The following is a 20,468-nucleotide window of genomic DNA, read 5'->3' on the forward strand; positions in this document are numbered from 1 at the left end:
AGTGCCTTCTTGATGCCTCTGAAAATGCCTAAAAAATAAAACCTGCCCTCTGCATGCCTCTCAAATGTATAAAACGTAGAAAAAGTTCCCCCTGGATGTCCCACCAATGTATAAAACATGTTTTAAAATGCCCTCTCGATGCCTCTTAACATTATATATTACTTTTACTATATTACTTTATTGATAGTACTTTATTAAATGTAAAACATGCAAAAAAAAGTTCCCTCTGGATGCCCCGCCAATGTATAAAATTTAGAAAAAGTACCCCCTTAATGTATCAAATGCAAAAAAAAGTGCACTTTTGATGCCCAACCAATGGGAAAAAAGTAGAAAAAAGTTCCCTCTGGATGCCCCTGAAATGTATAAAACGTAAAAAGTTCCCTCTTGATGCCCCTGAAATGTATAAAACGTAAAAAGTTCTCTCTTGATGCCCCTGAAATGTATAAAACGTAAAAAAGTTCTCTCTTGATGCCCCTGAAATGTATAAAACGTAAAAAAGTTCTCTCTGGATGCCCCTCAGATGTATGAAACGCAGAAAGGCACCCTCTTCATGCCCCTCTAATGTAAAAAAAAACTCTAAAAAGTGCCCTCTTGATGACTCTTAAAATGTATAAAATGCAAAAAAAGTTCCCTTTGCATGCCCCTCAAATGTATAAAATGCAAAACAGCACTCTTTTGATGCCCCACCAATGTATAAGGAGTAGAAAAAGTGCCCTCTGAATCCCCCTCAAATGTGTAAAATGCAAAAAAATGCCCTCTGGATTCCTAGTAAAATGTATGAAACGTAGAAAAAGTGCTCTCTGGACACCCATGTAGTCCAGGAACCTTTTGGATCAAGATTTGGACTCCTAGGAAGCATTGTGAACAGCTACAGCCACATCATCACAATATCTTCTGTGAATATCTTAAAATGAAAGCAGCTCAATATGAACGACTTTTCAAGTTAATCAAAAAGCTGTATAGAGTATCTCTCTCTCAATAACATCCCTTGTTTTTCTTTTGTAGTGGCATTCTTGCTAGTTTGCAAAATATTAAGTCTGTAAAGAGAGTATTGTGTCAAATGTTAGTGCTGACAGCTTGATAGGTAGAGATAAGGTTGAAAGTAGCCACAGCTCCCTTTAATGTATCATACACATCACAATCGTAAACAGTCTGCAGTCATAGCATGCTGTGAACACACTACAATAGTAATAGTGTGGGCTACTTGCAGTCACACCTTCGACAGACTGCCCTGGTTATAAGATGAATTTCCCATATGTTATATACTTAAATAAAAAAAGAAGAAGAAGTAGGCAGTGATGGAGAAGTCTGGAGGCCGGCTATCAGCTGTGAGGATCCAGATGTTCTCCCTCCACACAGCCCAGAGTCCAAACTGGGCCCTTTACAGAAGTAAGCATCCAAAGTCAGAGCTTGTGCTCTCGTCCGTTTACACAAAAAGGAGACAGAAGAGAATCCATGATGTTTAAGGCGTAACTAAAGAACAGCGCTGGACGTCCCAGGAGCAAAGAAGGAGGCTCCTTTATCGTGGACCTTATACTGAAAGAGCTTCTTCAGAGTGTACTGCCCGACATCGTGTCTCCTCCTCCAGCACACCTCCACCTGAAAACAAAACATCAGTTAGTTTAATTACAAGTGCAAGGAATCAAGAAATCATTTTAACTTACTGATGATATATAAGCACAGACTCAAAGAGCATCTAAAAGAAAATGTTCAGTCAGTACAAAAACATAAACACACACCTGCCCATGTATGTCCCTGCAGTAGCCAGTGGGGAGACCCTGTACATGAAGGGTGAGGCTACACTGGTGGGTCAGACCCTTCAGAAGTCTCTCTGAGCCTTCATCGTCTCCATCATCCTCCTCTTCTCTCCCATCACAGCGTGTTAGCATCACCACGTTTCCCTGCGATCACAGTCAAAGCAGCGGTGGCGAGAGTGAAAATAAAATCTACCTTGAGAGAAGAAAGAATCCTCCAATCATCAAAGTTTACTTGAGGCTGTGATCTGACCTTTAGCTGTGAGCAGACGGCGGCTCTGCAGTAGTGGCTGAAGTCCAGCACGGCTCCAACGCTGACCCCCAGACTCTGCAGCACGCTGAGGTCATCCACCAGCAGCACAGGAGGTCCCCACTCCTCTGCCCCATCAGAACCGTTCAGACTGGACCTGACAAACTCATACAGACTCTTCAGACCGACAGCAGGATTCCTGGGGGGAAATTGAGACGGCAAGAGAGATGAGATGCAGCTGATTAAATCATGATTTTACATGGTTTTAAAGTTTGGAACTATGTCGGAATATGTACAAAATATTAAGTTTTATATTCTATTAGAGCAAAAACTAAGTACACAGATAGTTCTATATCAATAAATTAGCAAAAACCTCAGAAATGTAGTTGTTAGTACCTCAGAAAGTCCAAGGCTTGACTTCCTGTGCTGCTCTCTTGAGGGATCAAAACAGACAGGGACTCGCTCAGGCCCTCCAGAAAGACCAGCTGACCTTTCTCTCTGGCCTGTAACAAGCTTACACCCTGAGGGGACACAATTCCAAAACAGATTAGCACACGGTTAAAAAGAGAACATTCACAGACACAGAGTAGCAGTATTAACTCAACAATTTAAGCAGGTAATCCTGGTCCCAATTAAAGCTAACTTTAATTAAATATAAGAATAATAATACTTTTATTTGTATAGCACTTTTCAATACAAGCAACAAAGTGCTTCACAAAAAGAATTAAAACAGAATAAAAGCAGAGAAGAAATAAAAGCAGAGAGGTAAAACGTTAAAAATAAAATAAATTATAAAAAAACAAAAACAAAATAAAAGCTTCACTATAAAGGTGTGTCTTGAGTTAAAATGAGGGACTGACTCTGCAAGTCTGATTTCCTCTGGCAGGCTGTTCCACTGTCAGGGGGCTCTGAAAGCGAAGACCCTGTCACCTTTAGTTTTTAGTCTAGACCAGTGGTGTCCAAACTTTTTTCAAAGAGGGCCACATTTGATGTTGTCTGAATACTTCAGGGCCAGTGGCTCCTATATACTGAGACTTAGGAATCACAAAAGTAATATATGAAATCTCCATTTAATAACAGTTATTTTAAAAAAAATTCTCAATAAATCAGTAACTAGGTAGTCCTCAGTTCTTGTAGCAACGTTAACATTAGCAAACGTTATCTTCCTCTGGAGGAAGAGGTTTTTCTTTCGGGTCGGGCAATGTGGGAAAAATATTGTCTCATTTTTTTTCCTATGGCAGGATCACGATCTGGATTTCATCACACTTCTATTTCATGTTGTTTTTAAGACTTTTCTGACCAGCAGACAACAATTTAAGAGCTAAATAATTCTTGTCCTGCATTCTGAACTATTTTTATTCACCAAATTTGGCCTTTTCTGCACAATTTCATAATTTTGATCTTGTCTTGTGTCCTCTTTTGTGTCTTCTGAACTTTTAATGTTCATCAAGAACATTTTCACATCATGATAAAAACATTAATTTGGGAAACCTGTCAGCTTTAAGAGTTCTTGTGTTTCCTCCTAATTATATTCTTGCAGAATATCCAGAGCTTTGCTTTTATAAAAGTAGTCCATGTGAAGCTTTTTGAGACGTTTCTGGTTTGACTTTAGTTTTGTTTGTGTGCTTGAAAGAAACTGCAAATGTACAGATGATTCAGAATGTGATTAATTTCTGTGCTATAAATAACACAATTTAAGATGGAAGATTGGGGCCATAAATAAATGGAACTTGTGCCGTGATTGGCCCCCGGGCCGTACTTTGGACACCCCTGGTCTAGACAGTAGAAAAACTAGCAGAGCACTGCCAGAGGATCCCAGACTGCGTCCTGGTTCGTGGGGGGATAAAAGCTCAGAAATGTATTGAGGGGCGAGTCCATGCTGTGCTTTAAATGTGATTAAAAGTGTCTTAAAATTGATCCTAATAAACAGCAGGGAGCCAGTGTAAGGATGCTAAAAGTGGGGGGATGTGGGACATTTTTTTGTTCTAGTTAAAAGCCACAAACAAGCCAATTTAAGCCACGAGTGCAATGAAGCACCAACATAACAGATACAAGTGGATTTAATAATAATATTCCATGTGTGCAAAACAAAATCAGAAACAAAATCCAGAATTAAATGAAGTCTTGCTGTATCAACTTTGATTTTTCTCATCTGGAGTTTCATATTGGAAAATGCAAACATGTCCAATGAGTCAAAATGAGATGCAGAACTGTGTCAGACTCACCAATCTCTGACTGACTGCATGGTAATGATTGAAGGACTGCACCAGACCCAGGAAGCACACTTTGCAGCGTGCTGACATGCAAAAGAAATACAAATACATCAGTTATAGTTCAGGTATACTTACATTAACTGTCACAGATTAACATGTAGAATTAAGACTCACCTCGCAGGTAAAAGGAGAGGAAGTGGTGTATAAGGAAAGAAGCATCACTGTGTCGGTCTGAGATTAAGATGAACTCTCCCTGTGGGTCAGAATGAAATTATAATCAGGTATTAAACACAAACACTGCATATTCTGAATAACATGTGGCCTTAAGGCTTCACAAACACTCTGAACAACAAATTACAGTTTATTAAATCACTGTTTAATATAGTAGTGTCCATCAGCATGTAATACAAACATATACAGGTAGTTTAATCCTCACCTGTGTGATGCTGTCTGGTGAGGCGTTCAGGATACTGTTCAGCTCTGTAAACATAGCTAATTCAACTTCTCATAAAACAATATTAATTATATACAGGTGAGCACAAATAATGTCTCAGCACAGGACGTGTCAGCAAGAGTTGATGTGGAGGTCTTGAACAGGTTTAAGAGTGATGTCAGGGCTTCAAAGTGAGGTTTATTTGGATGTTTTCCTCTGAGGTAAGCTAGCTGCTGTGCTAACACGAGTGAGCATGCTTACAAAGATGGGTAGAAATTGAAGAAGAGGTCTCACTCCGCACCTTAAAGGCAAGTCGGACTACAGGTTAGCCGTTAGCAAGTCTCCACGTTGCATTAGTATAAAAGATAGTTTATTATATTTCACTATATTTCATTGAGTAAACTAAAAAAGGATTAATGTGTAAACGAGCGTTCAAACTGAAAGGTACCAGATTCTTTTTGAATTTGGAAAGAGTCGTTTAGGGTTTGTCCCAGATTGGTCGTCATGGTGACACGCATGCGCATCAATCTCAATAGACGATCTTTGCTGTAAATACTTGACTTCTTCGTTGGTTTTCTGTCCTCGTTAATAAGACCACAGCGCCACCTGCTGCATCTGGCAACAAAGAAAGACAGAAAACTAATACATTTTATATTTATTTTCAAGGTTTTATTTCAAATTTAACTAATATTTTTGTCCTTATTTTTATAATAGTGCGTAAAAGATGCATTTTTAGATAACTTCAAGAAAAAAAAACATTCTGGAAAACATCTTCCGACCCCCCAGATGGTCCTGACCCCCACTTTGGGAACCCCACCTGTATGAATACCATTTTTGTGTCTGGTGTGTATATATGTGGGATAATGTGCACCATTGTTGTGAGGCTGGGTGGGTGTTTATTGTTTATTTATGTATTTTTTATGTATGTATTCTTGTACAGACGTGACAACAAATTTCCTTATTAAGGACAAATAAAGATCTATCTATCTATCTATCTATCTATCTATCTATCTATCTATCTATCTATCTATCTGTCTGTCTGTCTGTCTGTCTGTCTGTCTGTCTGTCTGTCTGTCTGTCTATCTATCTATCTATCTATCTATCTATCTATCTATCTATCTATCTATCTATCTATCTATCTATCTATCTATCTATCTATCTATCCATCCATCCATCCATCCATCCATCCATCCATCCATCCATCCATCCATCCATCCATAAATCCATTGTACACATTACCCTCACACTACAGTGTACTAACAGCAAGGTGAATATGTTGAGAGTTTTGAAATCAGCAGAGCTATTCAACTCACATTGGAGGTTTCTTACCTGATATTTAAGTGACATTACAAATACTATAAACTAACATTAAGGGTGCAGTTGAAGGACAAACCGATTAAGGCAGAACTACACTACCAGTCAAAAGTTTGGAAACACCTTCTCATTCAATGGTTTTATTTATTTTAATTATTTTAAACTCTGTACATTAAAAACATCGAAACTATGAAAGAACATATATGGAATTATCTAATCAACAAAAAAGTGTTAAACAAACGAGAACATGTTTTATGTTTCAGAAAGTAGCCCCCTTTTTTCCTTCATGACAGCTTTGCACACTCTTGGTATTCTCTCAGTCCGCTTCATGAAGTGGTCTCCTGGAATGGTTTCTAATTGACATGAGCCTTGTCAAGAGTTCATTTGTAGAATGACTTGCCTTCTTAATGTGTTTGAGACCATCGGTTGTGTTGTTCAGAGGTAGGGTTAGTACACAATGGATAGCCCTATTTGACTCCTGTTGTAATCCAGATTATGGCAAAACCAGATTATTTCATAGTTTTGATGTCTTAGTAAATTGATAACTGTGCCTGCCTTGCTGCCACGGAGTTAAACAGCTTATGCATTCTACCACTTCAGTAACAGACATGCAGACACCGAATGTCTTATAAATATTAAATGCATATGTATCACCTGTAAATGCAAAAGAGGAGTAGTTCTGTCTGTGATTAAATTCAGGCTGTGATTTGTGCTTCATCCATCTTACACTGGAGCTTCATGCAGAGCAGCTGAATAAAACACACAGAGGTAAAATGGGAGGACATTGGCACATGAGTTTTTTTTTGAGTCAGCAGATGGCAGTGTGTCGCTCTGAAGCAGCTTCATATCAGACACATCAAGGCTGTGACTGCAGTGAATCTGCATGTTAATCTTTAACTGTGTTCCATTATGACCTACTAATAACAGAGCTCTCTCCTAGACGTCTCAGACAGAGCGATGGCATCCTGAGCGGCTGCACTGCAGGTTAGGATTTAAAATGTACACCTGAACATCTTCACTGCAACTGTTTCTGTGCTTCCCTGAGGCTTGCATCTTGTTGGACACACCCAAAAGTGAGGGTCCAGGAGGCATCCTTATCAAAAACCTGAACAACCTCACCTGACTCCTTACGATGTAAAGGAGCAACAGTTCTACTCTGAGCTTCAAGCCCCTGACCTTATCTCCAAAACTCCAAAAGGTGGTCGTCCACTTGCATGCAACCTAATTCTTTCAGTCACAATCCAAAGCTCATGACCGAAGTTGAGGGTTGGAACACAGATCAGCTGAGTAGATACTTTTGCCCTCCAGCTCAGCTTCGTCCTCACAATGACAACGCGGCACAATGCCATCATTACTGCTGACGTTGCACCAATTTGCCTCATTTTACCCTCACTTGTGTGTGAACGAGACCCTGAGGTACTTCACCTGGGGCAAAGACTCACTTCCTACTGAGAGACAGCCACCCAGTTTTCCGGCAGAGATCCACGGCCTCAGACTCAGAGGTGCTGACTCTCATCCCTGCTTCTTCACACTCAGCTGAAAACCGCCCAAGGTCTGAGCCTGAAGAAGCTAACAGAACCACATGGTCTGCAAAACGCAGAGATGGGGTCCTGACGCTCCCAAGCTGGCTGCAGGTTGAGATCCTGTCCATGAAGATCACTAAAGCATCACGGCAGATGTAAAGAGAGAGGGAAAGAGAGAGTAACCATGCTTTAGGGAGGACAATAATTAATCAAGATATTGCTTTTACTGCAGCTTTAATATATTATTGTTTTATGAAGTCTTCAGAGCACTTAAACTTAAACACACCTGGCAGCCACAGAGCAGTATCAGTATTGATCTATATTTCAATTGTCTTTCGTGTAGGTCAACTCCTGGAGGAAGTATCCAGATCTTTAGCTGCTGAATCCTCAACTCTGCTCACCTGATTATCACTGAATTTGTCTGTTGCAGCGAGTCAAGTCAAGTCAAGTCAAGCTTATTTGAAAAGCACATTTAAAAACACAGCAGAAGCTGACCAAAGTGCTGCACAATACATAAAAAAAAAGAATTAAATCAATGAATAAAATAAAATAAAGAACACAGTGTGAGACCAAACCAAAGAATTATTTGAAAGAGACAAACAACAAAGAAATCGCAGCATTGGGAATTGAAACCTATTCAGGGCGAGAGGAATCAAATGCTAAAATATAAAGGTGTGTTTTGAGGCGAGTCTTAAAAGAGTCAACAGAGGGGGGCGGCCCTGATTGAGGGGGAGATGCTGTTCCAAAGACCTTTACACTAAAACCGCAGTCGCCCTTTAGTTTATATTTTGACCGAGGGACTTCCAGGAGACCCGTGTTAGAAGACCTCAGAGGCCTGGAGGTTTTGTAAGGGTCTCAGGGGGTCAGTTATATAGGGAGGGGTCAGACCATTCAGAGCTTTAGAAACAAAAAGCAAAACCTTAAAATCAATTCTGAAGCAAATTGGAAGCCAGTGGAGGGAAGCCAAGACGCCCTCTCCTCTTCCTGGAACCAGTCAGAAGCCTGGCTGCAGCATTTTGGACCGACTGCAGGCGGGACAAGGTTGAGTGACTGATTCCAGAATACAGGGAGTTACAGTAATCAAGGCGGGACAAAATGAAAGCATGGAGGACTATTTCAAGGTCGTTTTGAGAGAGAACTGGTTTTAACTTTGAGATGGCTCTGAGCTGGAAGAAACCATTTTTCACCACTGATTTTACCTGGGAATCAAAAGTGAGGGCTGAATCAAAAGTTATTGTGAATTAGTTTGGTGGCATCCTGGGGGCCAAAAAGCACGGCTTCAGTTTTACTGTTAAGCTGTACAGGCAGCATAAAGTGTTTTATCAGAGCTTTACTCTCTTTAAAAGGCAGAATGGATTAGAGGAGTGAAACTTAAGGAAACAGCAAACACATGTTTTCAAAAACAAAAAGGATGAGATGTGGAAACACTGAAAGTTTCCAAAAGGCTAGATGAAAGAGATGTAAAGTGATGGCCAACAACTTTCATGTCACATTTAAGCATTTCACCCATGTGTGCTTTTAAAAATGTGATCTATAAACATCTATCAGCAGGTTAACAGTTAAATCAACATCTTTTCAATCCTCCACCTCCGTCTACACGTTAGTCTGTTAGCTCTACCAAACAGATACCGAGCTGTAAATGAGGTCATGCACAAGAAGCATCATGAAGTTATCAAGTTCACACACATGCAGCGTCTGTAACTCCTCCAGCAGGGATCAATTAAGCACCAGATAATGATACACAGACACCACATTTATTTCACACAGCTGAGTGAGACGTGAATGAGTCAGATGTCAGTCCTTGTCTCCCAGACTGCAGACTGACTGCACATGTTGGCACAGATACATCAGTGTAAAAATGAATTCATGTGTTTGTGTTTCTGCAAAGGTTACCGAGCGTTGGAAGCTCCCACAGTCCCTGAAGTGTTCCTGAGGGTGACACTGAGGCTGAACAATGTCACAGTTTTTTTTTTTTTTTTTAGTGCTTTTTGTCATTTGTAGTTTTATTTAGTTCTTCCCACCGTACATAATCACACAACTAAAGAAGAAGAAAAAAAGGACATGCAAAACACATCTTGCCTTTCCTGGGATGCTAATTGCTCCTCCAGGCAGACCAGTGATGCAGCAAAACCAACAACATATACTTTTATTGAAACAGAAATACCATCATAATTATTTGAAACATACTACAATCCTCTCAATAAACTCTTTCCTCTCCTTAAGACTCGTACATTAACAATATCTTGAATGACAGCTGCCAGAGGAGGTCACAGTTCTTCTAAAGCAAAGTGCAAACCAGCATCATCTTCCTCTGACTGATACTTTAAACACAGCTCTAACTTCCTGTTTCATATAAACGCCATCAAAGTGCTACATTTACATTCACACCGTTTTAAGATGACATTCAGGACACCCAGATATGAGGTTCAGTTCTTCAGGGGGTGTAAGGGTTCATAGTCCACGGTATGGGCCTCTCGTAGATCACAGAGGCAGGCAGCGAGCGAGTGCTGACCGGGCTGCAGATGGAGCAAGGAGGAGAAGGAGGTTCCACGTCGTCCTGCCACCGAAGGACTCGGCCCTTAGCTTTGCTGGGAATGTTCACAGCTTTGGCACGGGGCCCTTTTTGGATTCTAGGTTTGCTGTTGTTGGGCATCCTGGTGAGGTAGATGTCATAGTGGGCCAAAGGACCCTTGGGGGACTGCAACTTAGCCTTCTTGACGAGGTGGATCTCCAAGTCGATGGACACCTAGCAGTGCAGAAATCAGCTGGTTAATGAGACGCAAATGGATAAATATACTGACCTCAAAACAGAGTGGATAGAATTTATACCTCATGTCTTTTTTTCAATTTTTTTTATTTTAATGCCTTTATTCATTTTATTTATTTTTATTTATTTTATTTTTTATTTATTTTTAAAATTATTATTATACTTATTTTTTATATATTTTTTTCTTCTTTGTGTATTTTTGTGTTTTTCTGTGAAGCACTTTGTAACTTTGTTTAGAAAAATGCTATAGAAATGAAGATTATTATTATTACTTATTCAAAGGTGGACAGAGTAAGACACCAGGAAGAAAAGCAAGGGATGACTTGCAGGAAAGTGCCACAGGTCGGTAGTGAACCTTGGCCGCCTGCTTCGAGGACTGATACTACTTGCTGCAGGATGCAAACGCCAAGTGAATAATGGAAATACTGGCACTTATTTCCATTTAAAGAACTAGTGACATAGGAGCTCAGTTAAATTATGGAATCAGCTGACACTGACCAGTGTCTCCAGCACCAGTCCTCTTCCAACAACTGGTCACCACAAAGCAGAAACCTTGTGTCTTGAGGATTGAAGTCAATGCGGAAGTGCTAAAAACTGCAGTCCCTCAAGTGTCCACTTGAGGGTGCCTCCAAAAGCTCTGGAAGACACATACATAACCATTCTAGAAAAAAACAAACAAGCAGTCTAAGCACACCCCACATACAGAGGCTATAGCCCTCGTTGCAGAGGTAGCAGGCTTAATTCTAGCCTTGACCATTTACTGCATGTCCTCCCCCGCTCTCTACTCCCCACATTTCCTGTCTCTCTTCAGCTGTCTGATCAAATAGAGGCAAAAATGCCCAAAAATATATCTAAAAAAAACAACAAAAAAAAACATATCTAAAGCAAAAATAAACATTTTTAAAGCCTGATACAAAAAACGATTTGGGACTGAAAAGCTTATTTCTCTATCCGCCCACACTGTACGAGGTGTGAATGTCTTCATGACCTAACCTAAACTTGCACCTCATGTAAAGTGACTTTGAGTACTTGGAAAAGTGCTATCAATTATTATTATTAAACTTGGCTGACAGACAGGCACACTGTAGCCATCAGCGAATCCTAGCCACCCAAAATTAAATATAGGCAATGTTAGGCTAGATTAAGCAGAGTGCACTGACCAGGTATATGCCCATGTTTTAAGGGACTGCAGTATAAACGACAAGTAAGATAATCTGGTTAAAAACATGACATCAAACCAAACCTGTGGTGCAAAGAAAGAAGCCCCTTTTCACTGACCCCTCCCCAACACAATGTAAGACTTTATGAAGTCAAGCAGCTCCACCATCATTAGTCTTCCTGAAGCGAACAGTGCGCTGACATCACTCTCAGCCCTCTGAAGTCGCAGCCATCAAACCTTCCTGCTGCCAAACCAGTGGCTCATTCAACACGTAGCCTCGTAGAAAGGGAGCAGGGGGGGTTTACTCTGCTTCAGACGGTTAATATATCGCTGCATTTCCATCAGAAAAGAAGCCAAAGGGTCCTGTTCTGATCATCAGCATTCCTCAGAGCCTCATTAGTAAACTAGACGCTGCCAGAACGATTCATTAGATTTTACCCCCCCTCGCTTTTCCTCTCTTTCCTTTGGGTTTCAATCCCTTCTTTTCATGCGGCTTTGTAAGACACGCTGTGTGCATGTGTGCGTGCATGCATGTAATTCTAAATTAAGAGCACTGTGCAGTTTTCTGTCCGAATTTACACACAACTGTGAGATTTGTGTTCACGTGTGTTTTAAAGTGCATGCATGTTTGTCCGGTTGGCACATCTTGTGTTGATTTAAGCACTTTCATGTGTGTGTTTTTACATACATAGATGCATGACTCTGTATGTGTCTCTCTGTGTGTGTGCTTGGAGTGTGTGGCTACATCATGCATGTGTGCGTGCCTGCATCAGCCAATCACAGCCGCTCCTTCAAGACCCTGACACCATCATTCCACCACATCGTCAGCCAATCACAGAGTGCTGATGAATCCCGAGTCCCAGCAGGTTTGACTCAGAGCAGCAGATAGGAAAAAAGAGAAATCATGACATGCCTCCACCATGTTCTCTGTTTCCTATTTCCTTTCCTTGTACCCTCAGTCCCCGCCCTGACACATTTTATACCTCAGTGGGCTCAAGTCGATCTGTGATAAGAGCAGGAACGCTTCCTTTCTGATTAAAACTAGAATGATTGTAATTTAGTTCTTCTGTTATCTTTTTTCTTTTTTTACTTGTGCTTATTTTGATTAAATCATCTCATTTTATACTTCTTTACATGTCACCTACAGAGAAATACTGTTGTTTTTACCCTCTTCACTACATTTATCCAACATTACATTGATAGAATTAAGCACTTTCAAATTTTGGATTCAAAACTTAAATATCATTCTGAAAAAGCTATAGGTTACACCAGTCACATCCAACCTCAAGACCTCTTCAAGGAGTCACATCATGAGTGATATTTATAAGAAGCAACTTCATAGAACATTCTTTTAGTAGTGTCATTAAGTAATTAAGTTGAATCACCCTTGGAAAAAAAACTAGAACTAGAGGGGCACCCGGAAAGCACAGACCTGGGCCAGGATAATAATGCATTAAGCTAAGGGATAACCACAACGATGGATGCCCAGACATTGCGTTTGTGTCAGATCCACATTTGCATCAACACTTATTGGGTTCTATGATTCAGTTCTAGATTTGAAAGCTGTTTATTTGCATTCTCTAAATATGACCCACCAGTGACTATACAAAGAGATAGTCAATGCATCTCTCCTTCCTCCCATCGTACAAAAATGAAGCCAACATACCCCTTTATCAGCACTGCTATGTGATGCACTTGAAGCCACAGTATTGAGCTCAGATGATCCATGTCCCATCTGTTAGCATGATTATAGCCAATCAGAAGAGGGAGCTCTCAAGGTTTTGGCTTCACTTTGGGGAAGCTGTCACGTCGTCCCCCTACTTACCCCCAATTTATACAGGATGCGCAGCGTCGCTTTACAGCTGCACTGCGGACTGCACAGCCAATATGTCCCATTCTAGTCAATGCTCATGTTCAGGAGGGTGCTTACACTCCAGTCCGCCAGAGATACGCTTCGAGTCCATTTTCGACAGAGCCCGCGCCCAGCACTTGTAAATCTGCACAGAAAAGACCGACCTGGACAGGAAGTCAGACATACGGACGGGTTTAAAAGATCGTATAGATCAGAAATACTCATCGATTATGGATGTAAGCTACAAACAGCCACCTATCAGTGATCCAGGTTGACTACAAATGAAGTTAAGGTGTTAACTGAAATTCAGGAGCAGGACCACGCCTAAACCACACCCTCAATCACCTGACAAGTCTACTTAAACGTAGCCAGCCTACTCCAACTGCTTGTCCGTGATTCTTCAACCCACCCACCCTCACCTTACTCTACTGCACTTGACCCATTTCCTTGTCCTCTCCTACTCAACTCGTGCTCGCTCCTTCAACGCCCTGTCTACTTCCAGGCACAACCTGGGTCAAGATCAGCTCTGGCAGGATAATGCTGAGACGGAACCCCCATCCTGAGTCTCCTTCTGCTGGGTCACACTACGCACAACTAATTCATTAAATGTTCAACTTATATCCTTGTGTGGCGTGGTCCTTGCTAGTGAACAGGACTTTAAGATGATAACTGTGTCAGAAGGTAACAGGACAACAAAATAGAGGCAAATTTTTGCAGCACACTCAGTGATGATAGAAGCACAAAAGTAACAGAATACTATCTAAATGATTCAACCACAGGAAGGCTCTGTAACCTGTTGTTTGTATGTTGTTCTCTCTATGCTGGACCCAGCTGATCCTGGCAGGTCTGAGGTGATGCTATGCTTCAAACCCTGTGTAGCAGGGCGCAAGCTGTCGAGCTGCGCATCCTGTATAAATTTGGGGTTACACACTCTATTCTCCCAACTGATGACAGCTAGCACCATAAATAAAGTTATAAAAAGTGGATTTCATCAGCATTCAGAAAGCTTTGCTAATGCAACTGGAAACTAAAACCTGTTGGGTGTCATATTGAGGACAGTTCTCTTGTGTGTGTGTGTGTTTGCAAGAGTGTGTGTCACAACTGTAAGTGACAGCTGGACAGCTGTGGAGGAGAGGATTAGGGTCGTCTGGAGAGATGGCAGGATTTAACTTCTAACCTGATGTGAAGTGCAGAGTAGCGTTAATGCTCTGATAGGCGACACTTTATCACTCGATGTCTGTAAAGCTGCAGAAGAGACTCTTAATCTGCCTCGTGCAGACGCTAAATGTGTGTTCTTGCGGTGAGCGTGTGAAGGCAGAGGAGCCCGGAGGTCACCGAGTTTGGATCTTGTTTGCTGAGATTGTAGCATCAGAGCGGGTTTCCATGGCAACAACGCTCCCTCTGTCTGAAGATGCATGAAATTGCCGCCAGCAGCAGATAAGTGAGAGCGAGCGAGAGAGCGAGAGAGAGAGAGAGAGGGAGAAAGAGAGAGAGAGAGAGAGAGAGAGGGAGAGAGAGAGAGAGTTGCGAGAGAGCTAGAGAACGAGAGAGAGATAGAGTGAGAAAGAGAGAGAGAGAGAGCGAGAGAGGGAGAGAGAGAGCGAGAGAGCGAGAGAGAGATTGAGAGAGAGAGAGATTGAGAGAGAGCGAGAGTGAGAGCGAGCGAGAGAGAGCGAAAGTGAGAGCGAGCGAGAGAGAGCGAGAGAGAGAGATAGAGACAGAGAGAGGGAGAGAGAGAGTAAAAATGTTTGAAAGGTCAGTGGTAAGCTGTGGGAAAACGCTCACACACACACACAAACACACATGCACACAAACACACAAGCACACACACACATGCACAAACGCTCACACACACAAACACACGAACACACAAGCACACACACACATGCATACACATGCACACACATACGTGCACTCACACACACATACACGCACATACAGACACATTCACACACACACACACACACACACACGCACAGACATGCACACATGCACATACGCACATGCGCACACACACACACTCACACAAACATACACACATGCACACACACACACACACACACACACAAACATGCACTGACACATGCACACGCACACACATATACAGACATGCACACACACACACAAACATGCACTGACACATGCACACACATATACAGACATACACACACACACACACACACACACACACACACAAACATGCACTGACACATGCACACACACACACACACACACACTGAAAGGGGGTTAATGTGTCCTTTTGCAGCTCTGACAGACAGAGGACCAGTAGCTGTTTATCTCAGATGGATCAGGTGTCACGGTTTCCTCATCCACGGTGTCGGTCAAAGTCAGTCTCTTTGAACTCGTCGGTCTAATCTTCACATGAACGCTGTGTCAATTATTTTTCATCTCTGCCCTTGACCCCTCTAATCGGATTTAATCTGACTCCCGGAAATCTCTGCCCAGCCATTAACACTCAATACTTCCACATTGAATAATGTAGAAGCAGATCCCATTCCAAACACATAGGAGTTACGTAGAAGTTACAATTACACTACAACAACACATATTACAGCTAAAGGCACTGTGTTGTTCTGTTTCCTGATGTGTAGGAACATGCAAATGTGCTACCATCAACAATCAATATATATAAGTGTTTAAGGGAACAAAATATTGTAATGTATATGTCGTTATTTCTAGCTGCAGAAGCATTTTGTTTGCAACTAACTGAAAGAAACGTGGTTAGCTTAGCATCGGCAAAGAAAAGTATAGAGCCAGAATAGACTGAAGCACCAACTCTCAAACCTTGACTGTTTAATGTGATGCATCCTGAAAGTAAATGTAGTTAACTAAGTAAGTAGTTAATGCTAAGACAATAGGGTTGGGTGATTGGGTGGTACTTAAACGTCAAAAATGGCTCCCACCGCCGATTGGCTTCAAGACAGCGCTTCAGAAACTGATGGGTGACGTCAACATGGGCTCTGACAACAGAGTTAAAGTCAAGTGTGTCATCTCTAAGCCCTCTTTGTGAACATTAATATTGTGTTTTTCACTCATGCATGCATAGAAGAGATGTTTCAGCTCAGTTATCCCTTCTTACAGGAGTAACAAGCAAGATGACGTATCATGAACAGGTGGTTATACAAGCAAGAGCTGTGTGAAGGGAACCTTTAAAATCAAAGGTGCTGCACTGTCCTCATCCTGACACCAGGCACACTTCTCTCTGTGTTGAATTGAATCCCTCTGAAATAAAGTAAACTCAAACTGAGCTTCTTTTCCTCGTGAACACGGACATTAAGGCTCAGTGCTGCTCTCAGAGGATGACAGCAACTCCCCCATCGTGCTTCACTTCTCGCCGTCAGTCGCGTAATACCCACTTGTTGCCATGGCTCCCTGCCTCCCTCTGTTAGTGTCTGTGTGTAGGTGTTTGAGCATGTGCAGTCATGTACTTCTGCCTGTGCCAACTTTCACAGGTCTGGTTTTGTGTATGTGAGTAAAAAAGGGTCTGACAGGAATTAAAGGGTGATAATCGCTGCTGTTGCTGTTGGTGTGACTCCTCTCCTGCTGTTTACTCTAGATTTTAAAAAAGAGTCTTTCTTTCTGTCCTCTGGTCTCTTACTCCTCCTCTTTATTTATTCGAAAAAAAAAGAGAAAAGTGCACTCAGACCTTCCCCCACCCTCCACTCATCTGCACCCCTGCACCCTGGGAAGGATCCGCCACAATGACGCTGTTTAACCCGTTGCTTTCAGTGATCCTAAAAGGAAAGCCGACAAAGGGCCGGCGATGCAGCAGCCACTTCTGAGACACAGTCAGGGTTGTTTATCACATGAGGGATGTGTGTGTGCATTGATGTCGCACTTCTAGCCTTGTGGGAACCAATTTGGGGTTTTCACTGTTACATTTGTGTAAAAAAAACACTGACCATCCCACCCTTAAAAAAGACCCCGAGGGTTTAAGTCAAGCTAAAGAGCTTCAGACTTAAGCCTTGGACCTGACTCAGTCACAAATATTTGGCATTGAGACTTTGAGACATGGACTTGTCCTCTTAAGACTTGACCCTCTTTAAAACTGACTTAGACTGAACTTGTGGCTTACCATGAATGAGACTCAACCTGGACTTTTCAAGCACAAGTTCAGACCATAGACTATAAATAATGGATGTAGTATGGTGACGTCACCCATCTGTTCCTGAGCGCTGTTCTGAAGCCAATCGTTGGCTGGAGCCATATTGGAAATTTTGAACTCAACCAAACTTAGTGTGAGGTAAAGAGGCGGGGTTTGAGCCTCCTAGCCAACAGCTATGTGTTCCCGCCTGTCAGTCAAGTCAGTCATGTCCTTATTTGGGCAAAAACTCTTAATCTTACTATCTTCTGAACTGACGCGTTAGAAAATAATTCACCCCTGCACAGTGTGTGCCGATAGAGAAATTAGCTACATAGATCAAAGCTGTTTTTTGTACCAGGTTGTAAACATGTTTATTTCTGCTGTAAAGATTGTCTTCTTTGAATGGGTGTGTGTGAGAACTGTGCAAACTTCTTATCATCTGCCAGCAGCTTGAGTTCTTTCAGGATATGATAAGAGGAAGCAGCACATTGAGAGAAACAGCTTACGCCAGCATTTACATTGTATGATTCAAAGTGATTCTGCCCAGCAACAAGAAGTTTGTGACTGACTGTCGTGCAAACCAATGAAATACGATCACGCCCTTTGTAATACGATCACGCCTATGCTTTCACAATAAAAGAAGCTGAGCAACAGAGGAGACTTTGAAGATGATCTGTCACACTCTGTGGTGAACATTGGATCAGTCTTCCCTTTGCAAAGCAAGCTTAAAGCTGAATAAGTTGTCCGTGTGTTCCTTGACTCTGCTGTGACGATTCCTGAACCTGACAGTGTGTATGTGGTTTCCTGTGTTTCGGCAGCCAGCCTCAAGTGGATGCTTGATGAATTGCAGGAGGTTGCCGCTTGGTTCAGACATGAAAGACTCAAAAGGTTTCCTGCTTTTGGCTCCAATGACTTGAGACTTGTCCAATATCATTGGAACTTGTCCTGACTAACAAATGACCAACTCTTACTTGTGTCCAATGGCGTCCAATGGGACACAAAACTTGAGACTATTAAAGGCTTTCTGAAGACATGAACTTGACGCTTGTTCAGCATTACTTGACGTGAGCTTGCACCTTAGGACTCGGCTAAGACTTGTCTTGAATGTCTTGACTTGAACAAAAAAAACATGATCTTGCTTTTGACCTGATTTGGACTAGATAAGATGCGGTCTAAACTTTTCAACTAGAAGTTTAGACCCAACCTAAAGTTGTCTCAAACAACTTGAAACAGGACTTGAAATTCCTCTTGCACTTGTCTCAAATGACTTGAATGTTAGGACCTTTCTCGAATTACTTGAGACTTCACTCATATTACTTAAAACCTCTTTTGAAGAACTATAGAAGCTTGACTTGTGACTTTGCTAAATTAACTTCAAACTATGGTTAGACCTGTCTGAAACAGACTTGTGAATGACTTGGACTTGGCCCTGTGAGACTCAAACACAGCTCTGCTTTAAGTCTGAGTTGGATCCATACATAACCATAATGAATGTCCTCACATGAATAGCATTATGGATGTGTGTGTGTGAAAGAAAGTGGCAGTGAGCATGGGAAAGTGACAGATGCTTTGTGAATGAATGAATGTAAGTGTGCACAAGTGTGTGTCAATGTGTGTGTGTGTGTGTGTGTGTGTGTGTGTGTGTGTGTGTGTGTGTGTGTGTGTGTGTGTGTGCGCTCCTTTGTATGAGTTAGCCTCCTGAATAGAAGGAAAGTTGTATAGAGTGGAGCTGAAACATGCGTGGGAGGTGTGTGTTGCTGTGTGGAGGCAGGATGAATATGAAGAGTTCATTTCTATACGATCGTTTAAAAGAAAGAGGTTGAATACACAAACACTGACAGCTCTGACATTTTTAACAAACATATTTCTCTCAGGCATTAAAATCAAACATCATTATACACGGGCCATTAAGCCTCAGCTCCTCACGCCAACAGATGATTAGTTATTAAGCAAAAGTAGAAAAAAACCAGTGGAGACAGATTATTTTACAAATGTAACTCCTGCATTCAACACTGAAGCTATGCATGCATATACATCAACTTAAAGGTAATTAAAACACACTTTATCATGCCTCTACATCCACACACTTTAGTCATCCTCCAGCCTATACCAACCCTGAGAATATGGATGTAAAGAAGTCTCTGTATTGTTTCTGCAGCCCACCTACTGAGAAAACATACAGCAGCTTCTATGAGGCGAGATAAATCTGCTCCTGCGGTGATTTATGGCAGCAGTGATTTGCATCTGCATGCATGCAAAACCCATGCCAATTTCCCCTCCTTTAGTAAATCTGTTATTGTGGTTTCGCTTCAATTTTGCAAAGTCAAGATGATAGAGGTTTGAGCCAGACACACCAACAGCTCTGTTGTTGGTTGCAAAAACCAACACAAATGCCTTTAGTCTGTTCCAGCAGCGGAGGACCAAAGAAAACACTGGTTGTTTTTCCTTTTTCCACAAAGACATGCCAGCAACTGTTGGTGATAATTTGTTTGTGCCAACCAATTTACCTCGGTGTGCTCCAGCAACGAGGGCTGACCACATAAAGTTACACACCAAAGGCAAGAGAGACGGACTACCTCTCAGGTTTTAATGTACCACTCAGAAACATGCTGTTGGACTTCAGCTGGAACACTTCAGCAGTTGCCTCTTCCTGTTTGAGGTCAGATTCTGGATTATATGTGTAGTGTATAGTACAGGTTCTTCTGGAGCGCTCGCCAGGTTTGTTTAGGTGTCTTTTCACCTCTGCATCTGTGTGCACCAGTCTGCACCCTCTCCCCTAAGACAACATACAGGTCAATTCAAATGACTCTGATGATTGACTGACTGATCATAAATGAAGTTAAGGTGTTAACTTCAATTCGGGAGCAGGACCACGCCTAAACCACACCCTCAATCCCCTGATAAGCCTGCTTAAACTGTTCTTCTTTTACTCTTCAACCCACCCTCCATCACCTCAATTACCCTTATCCCTTACAACTCAACTTGTGTTCCCTTCTTCTGTGCCCTTGTCTTATTCCAGGTACAGCCTGGGGTCAAGATCAGCTCCGGCAGGATAACGCCGAGACGTAACCTCCATCCTGAGTCTCCTTCTGCTGGGC

At 41.9% G+C, this 20,468-nt stretch overlaps 2 protein-coding genes across 2 annotated transcripts in view; both read right to left on the reverse strand.

Annotated features, from left to right (window-relative positions):
• Nucleotides 1-1,091: 1,091 nt before the first annotated feature.
• Nucleotides 1,092-5,142, reverse strand: elp6 (elongator acetyltransferase complex subunit 6). The gene is made up of 7 exons (XM_034698576.1): nt 4,654-5,142; nt 4,392-4,470; nt 4,230-4,300; nt 2,401-2,525; nt 2,008-2,203; nt 1,740-1,901; nt 1,092-1,599 (listed from the first exon to the last, which is right to left on the reverse strand). Exons 1-7 carry the CDS (start codon nt 4,705-4,707, stop codon nt 1,474-1,476), a joined length of 813 nt encoding a protein of 270 aa, XP_034554467.1. The 5' UTR covers nt 4,708-5,142; the 3' UTR covers nt 1,092-1,473.
• Nucleotides 5,143-9,397: 4,255 nt separating this feature from the next.
• cspg5a (chondroitin sulfate proteoglycan 5a) overlaps nt 9,398-20,468 on the reverse strand; it is a 96,546-nt gene continuing 85,475 nt past the window's right edge. Inside the window, exon 4 of the mRNA XM_034696893.1 lies at nt 9,398-10,233. Coding sequence (XP_034552784.1) covers nt 10,086-10,233 — 148 coding nt within the window. The 3' untranslated portion in view covers nt 9,398-10,085. The remainder of the gene's footprint in view (nt 10,234-20,468) is intronic.

Source organism: Notolabrus celidotus, chromosome 12 (assembly GCF_009762535.1).
Source record: "Notolabrus celidotus isolate fNotCel1 chromosome 12, fNotCel1.pri, whole genome shotgun sequence".
Lineage (NCBI taxonomy): Eukaryota > Metazoa > Chordata > Actinopteri > Labriformes > Labridae > Notolabrus > Notolabrus celidotus.

What these genes read in the sequence shown, in the direction of transcription:
- elp6 (XM_034698576.1), bottom strand. Translation starts at nt 4,707, where the DNA reads ATGTTTACAGAGCTGAACAGTATCCTGAACGCCTCACCAGACAGCATC. An exon ending in ATGCAGTCAGTCAGAGATTG is followed by an intron (nt 2,526 to 4,229) that starts GTGAGTCTGACA and finishes GTGTCCCCTCAG; the next exon opens with GGTGTAAGCTTGTTACAGGC. An exon ending in CCGTCTGCTCACAGCTAAAG is followed by an intron (nt 1,902 to 2,007) that starts GTCAGATCACAG and finishes CTGTGATCGCAG; the next exon opens with GGAAACGTGGTGATGCTAAC.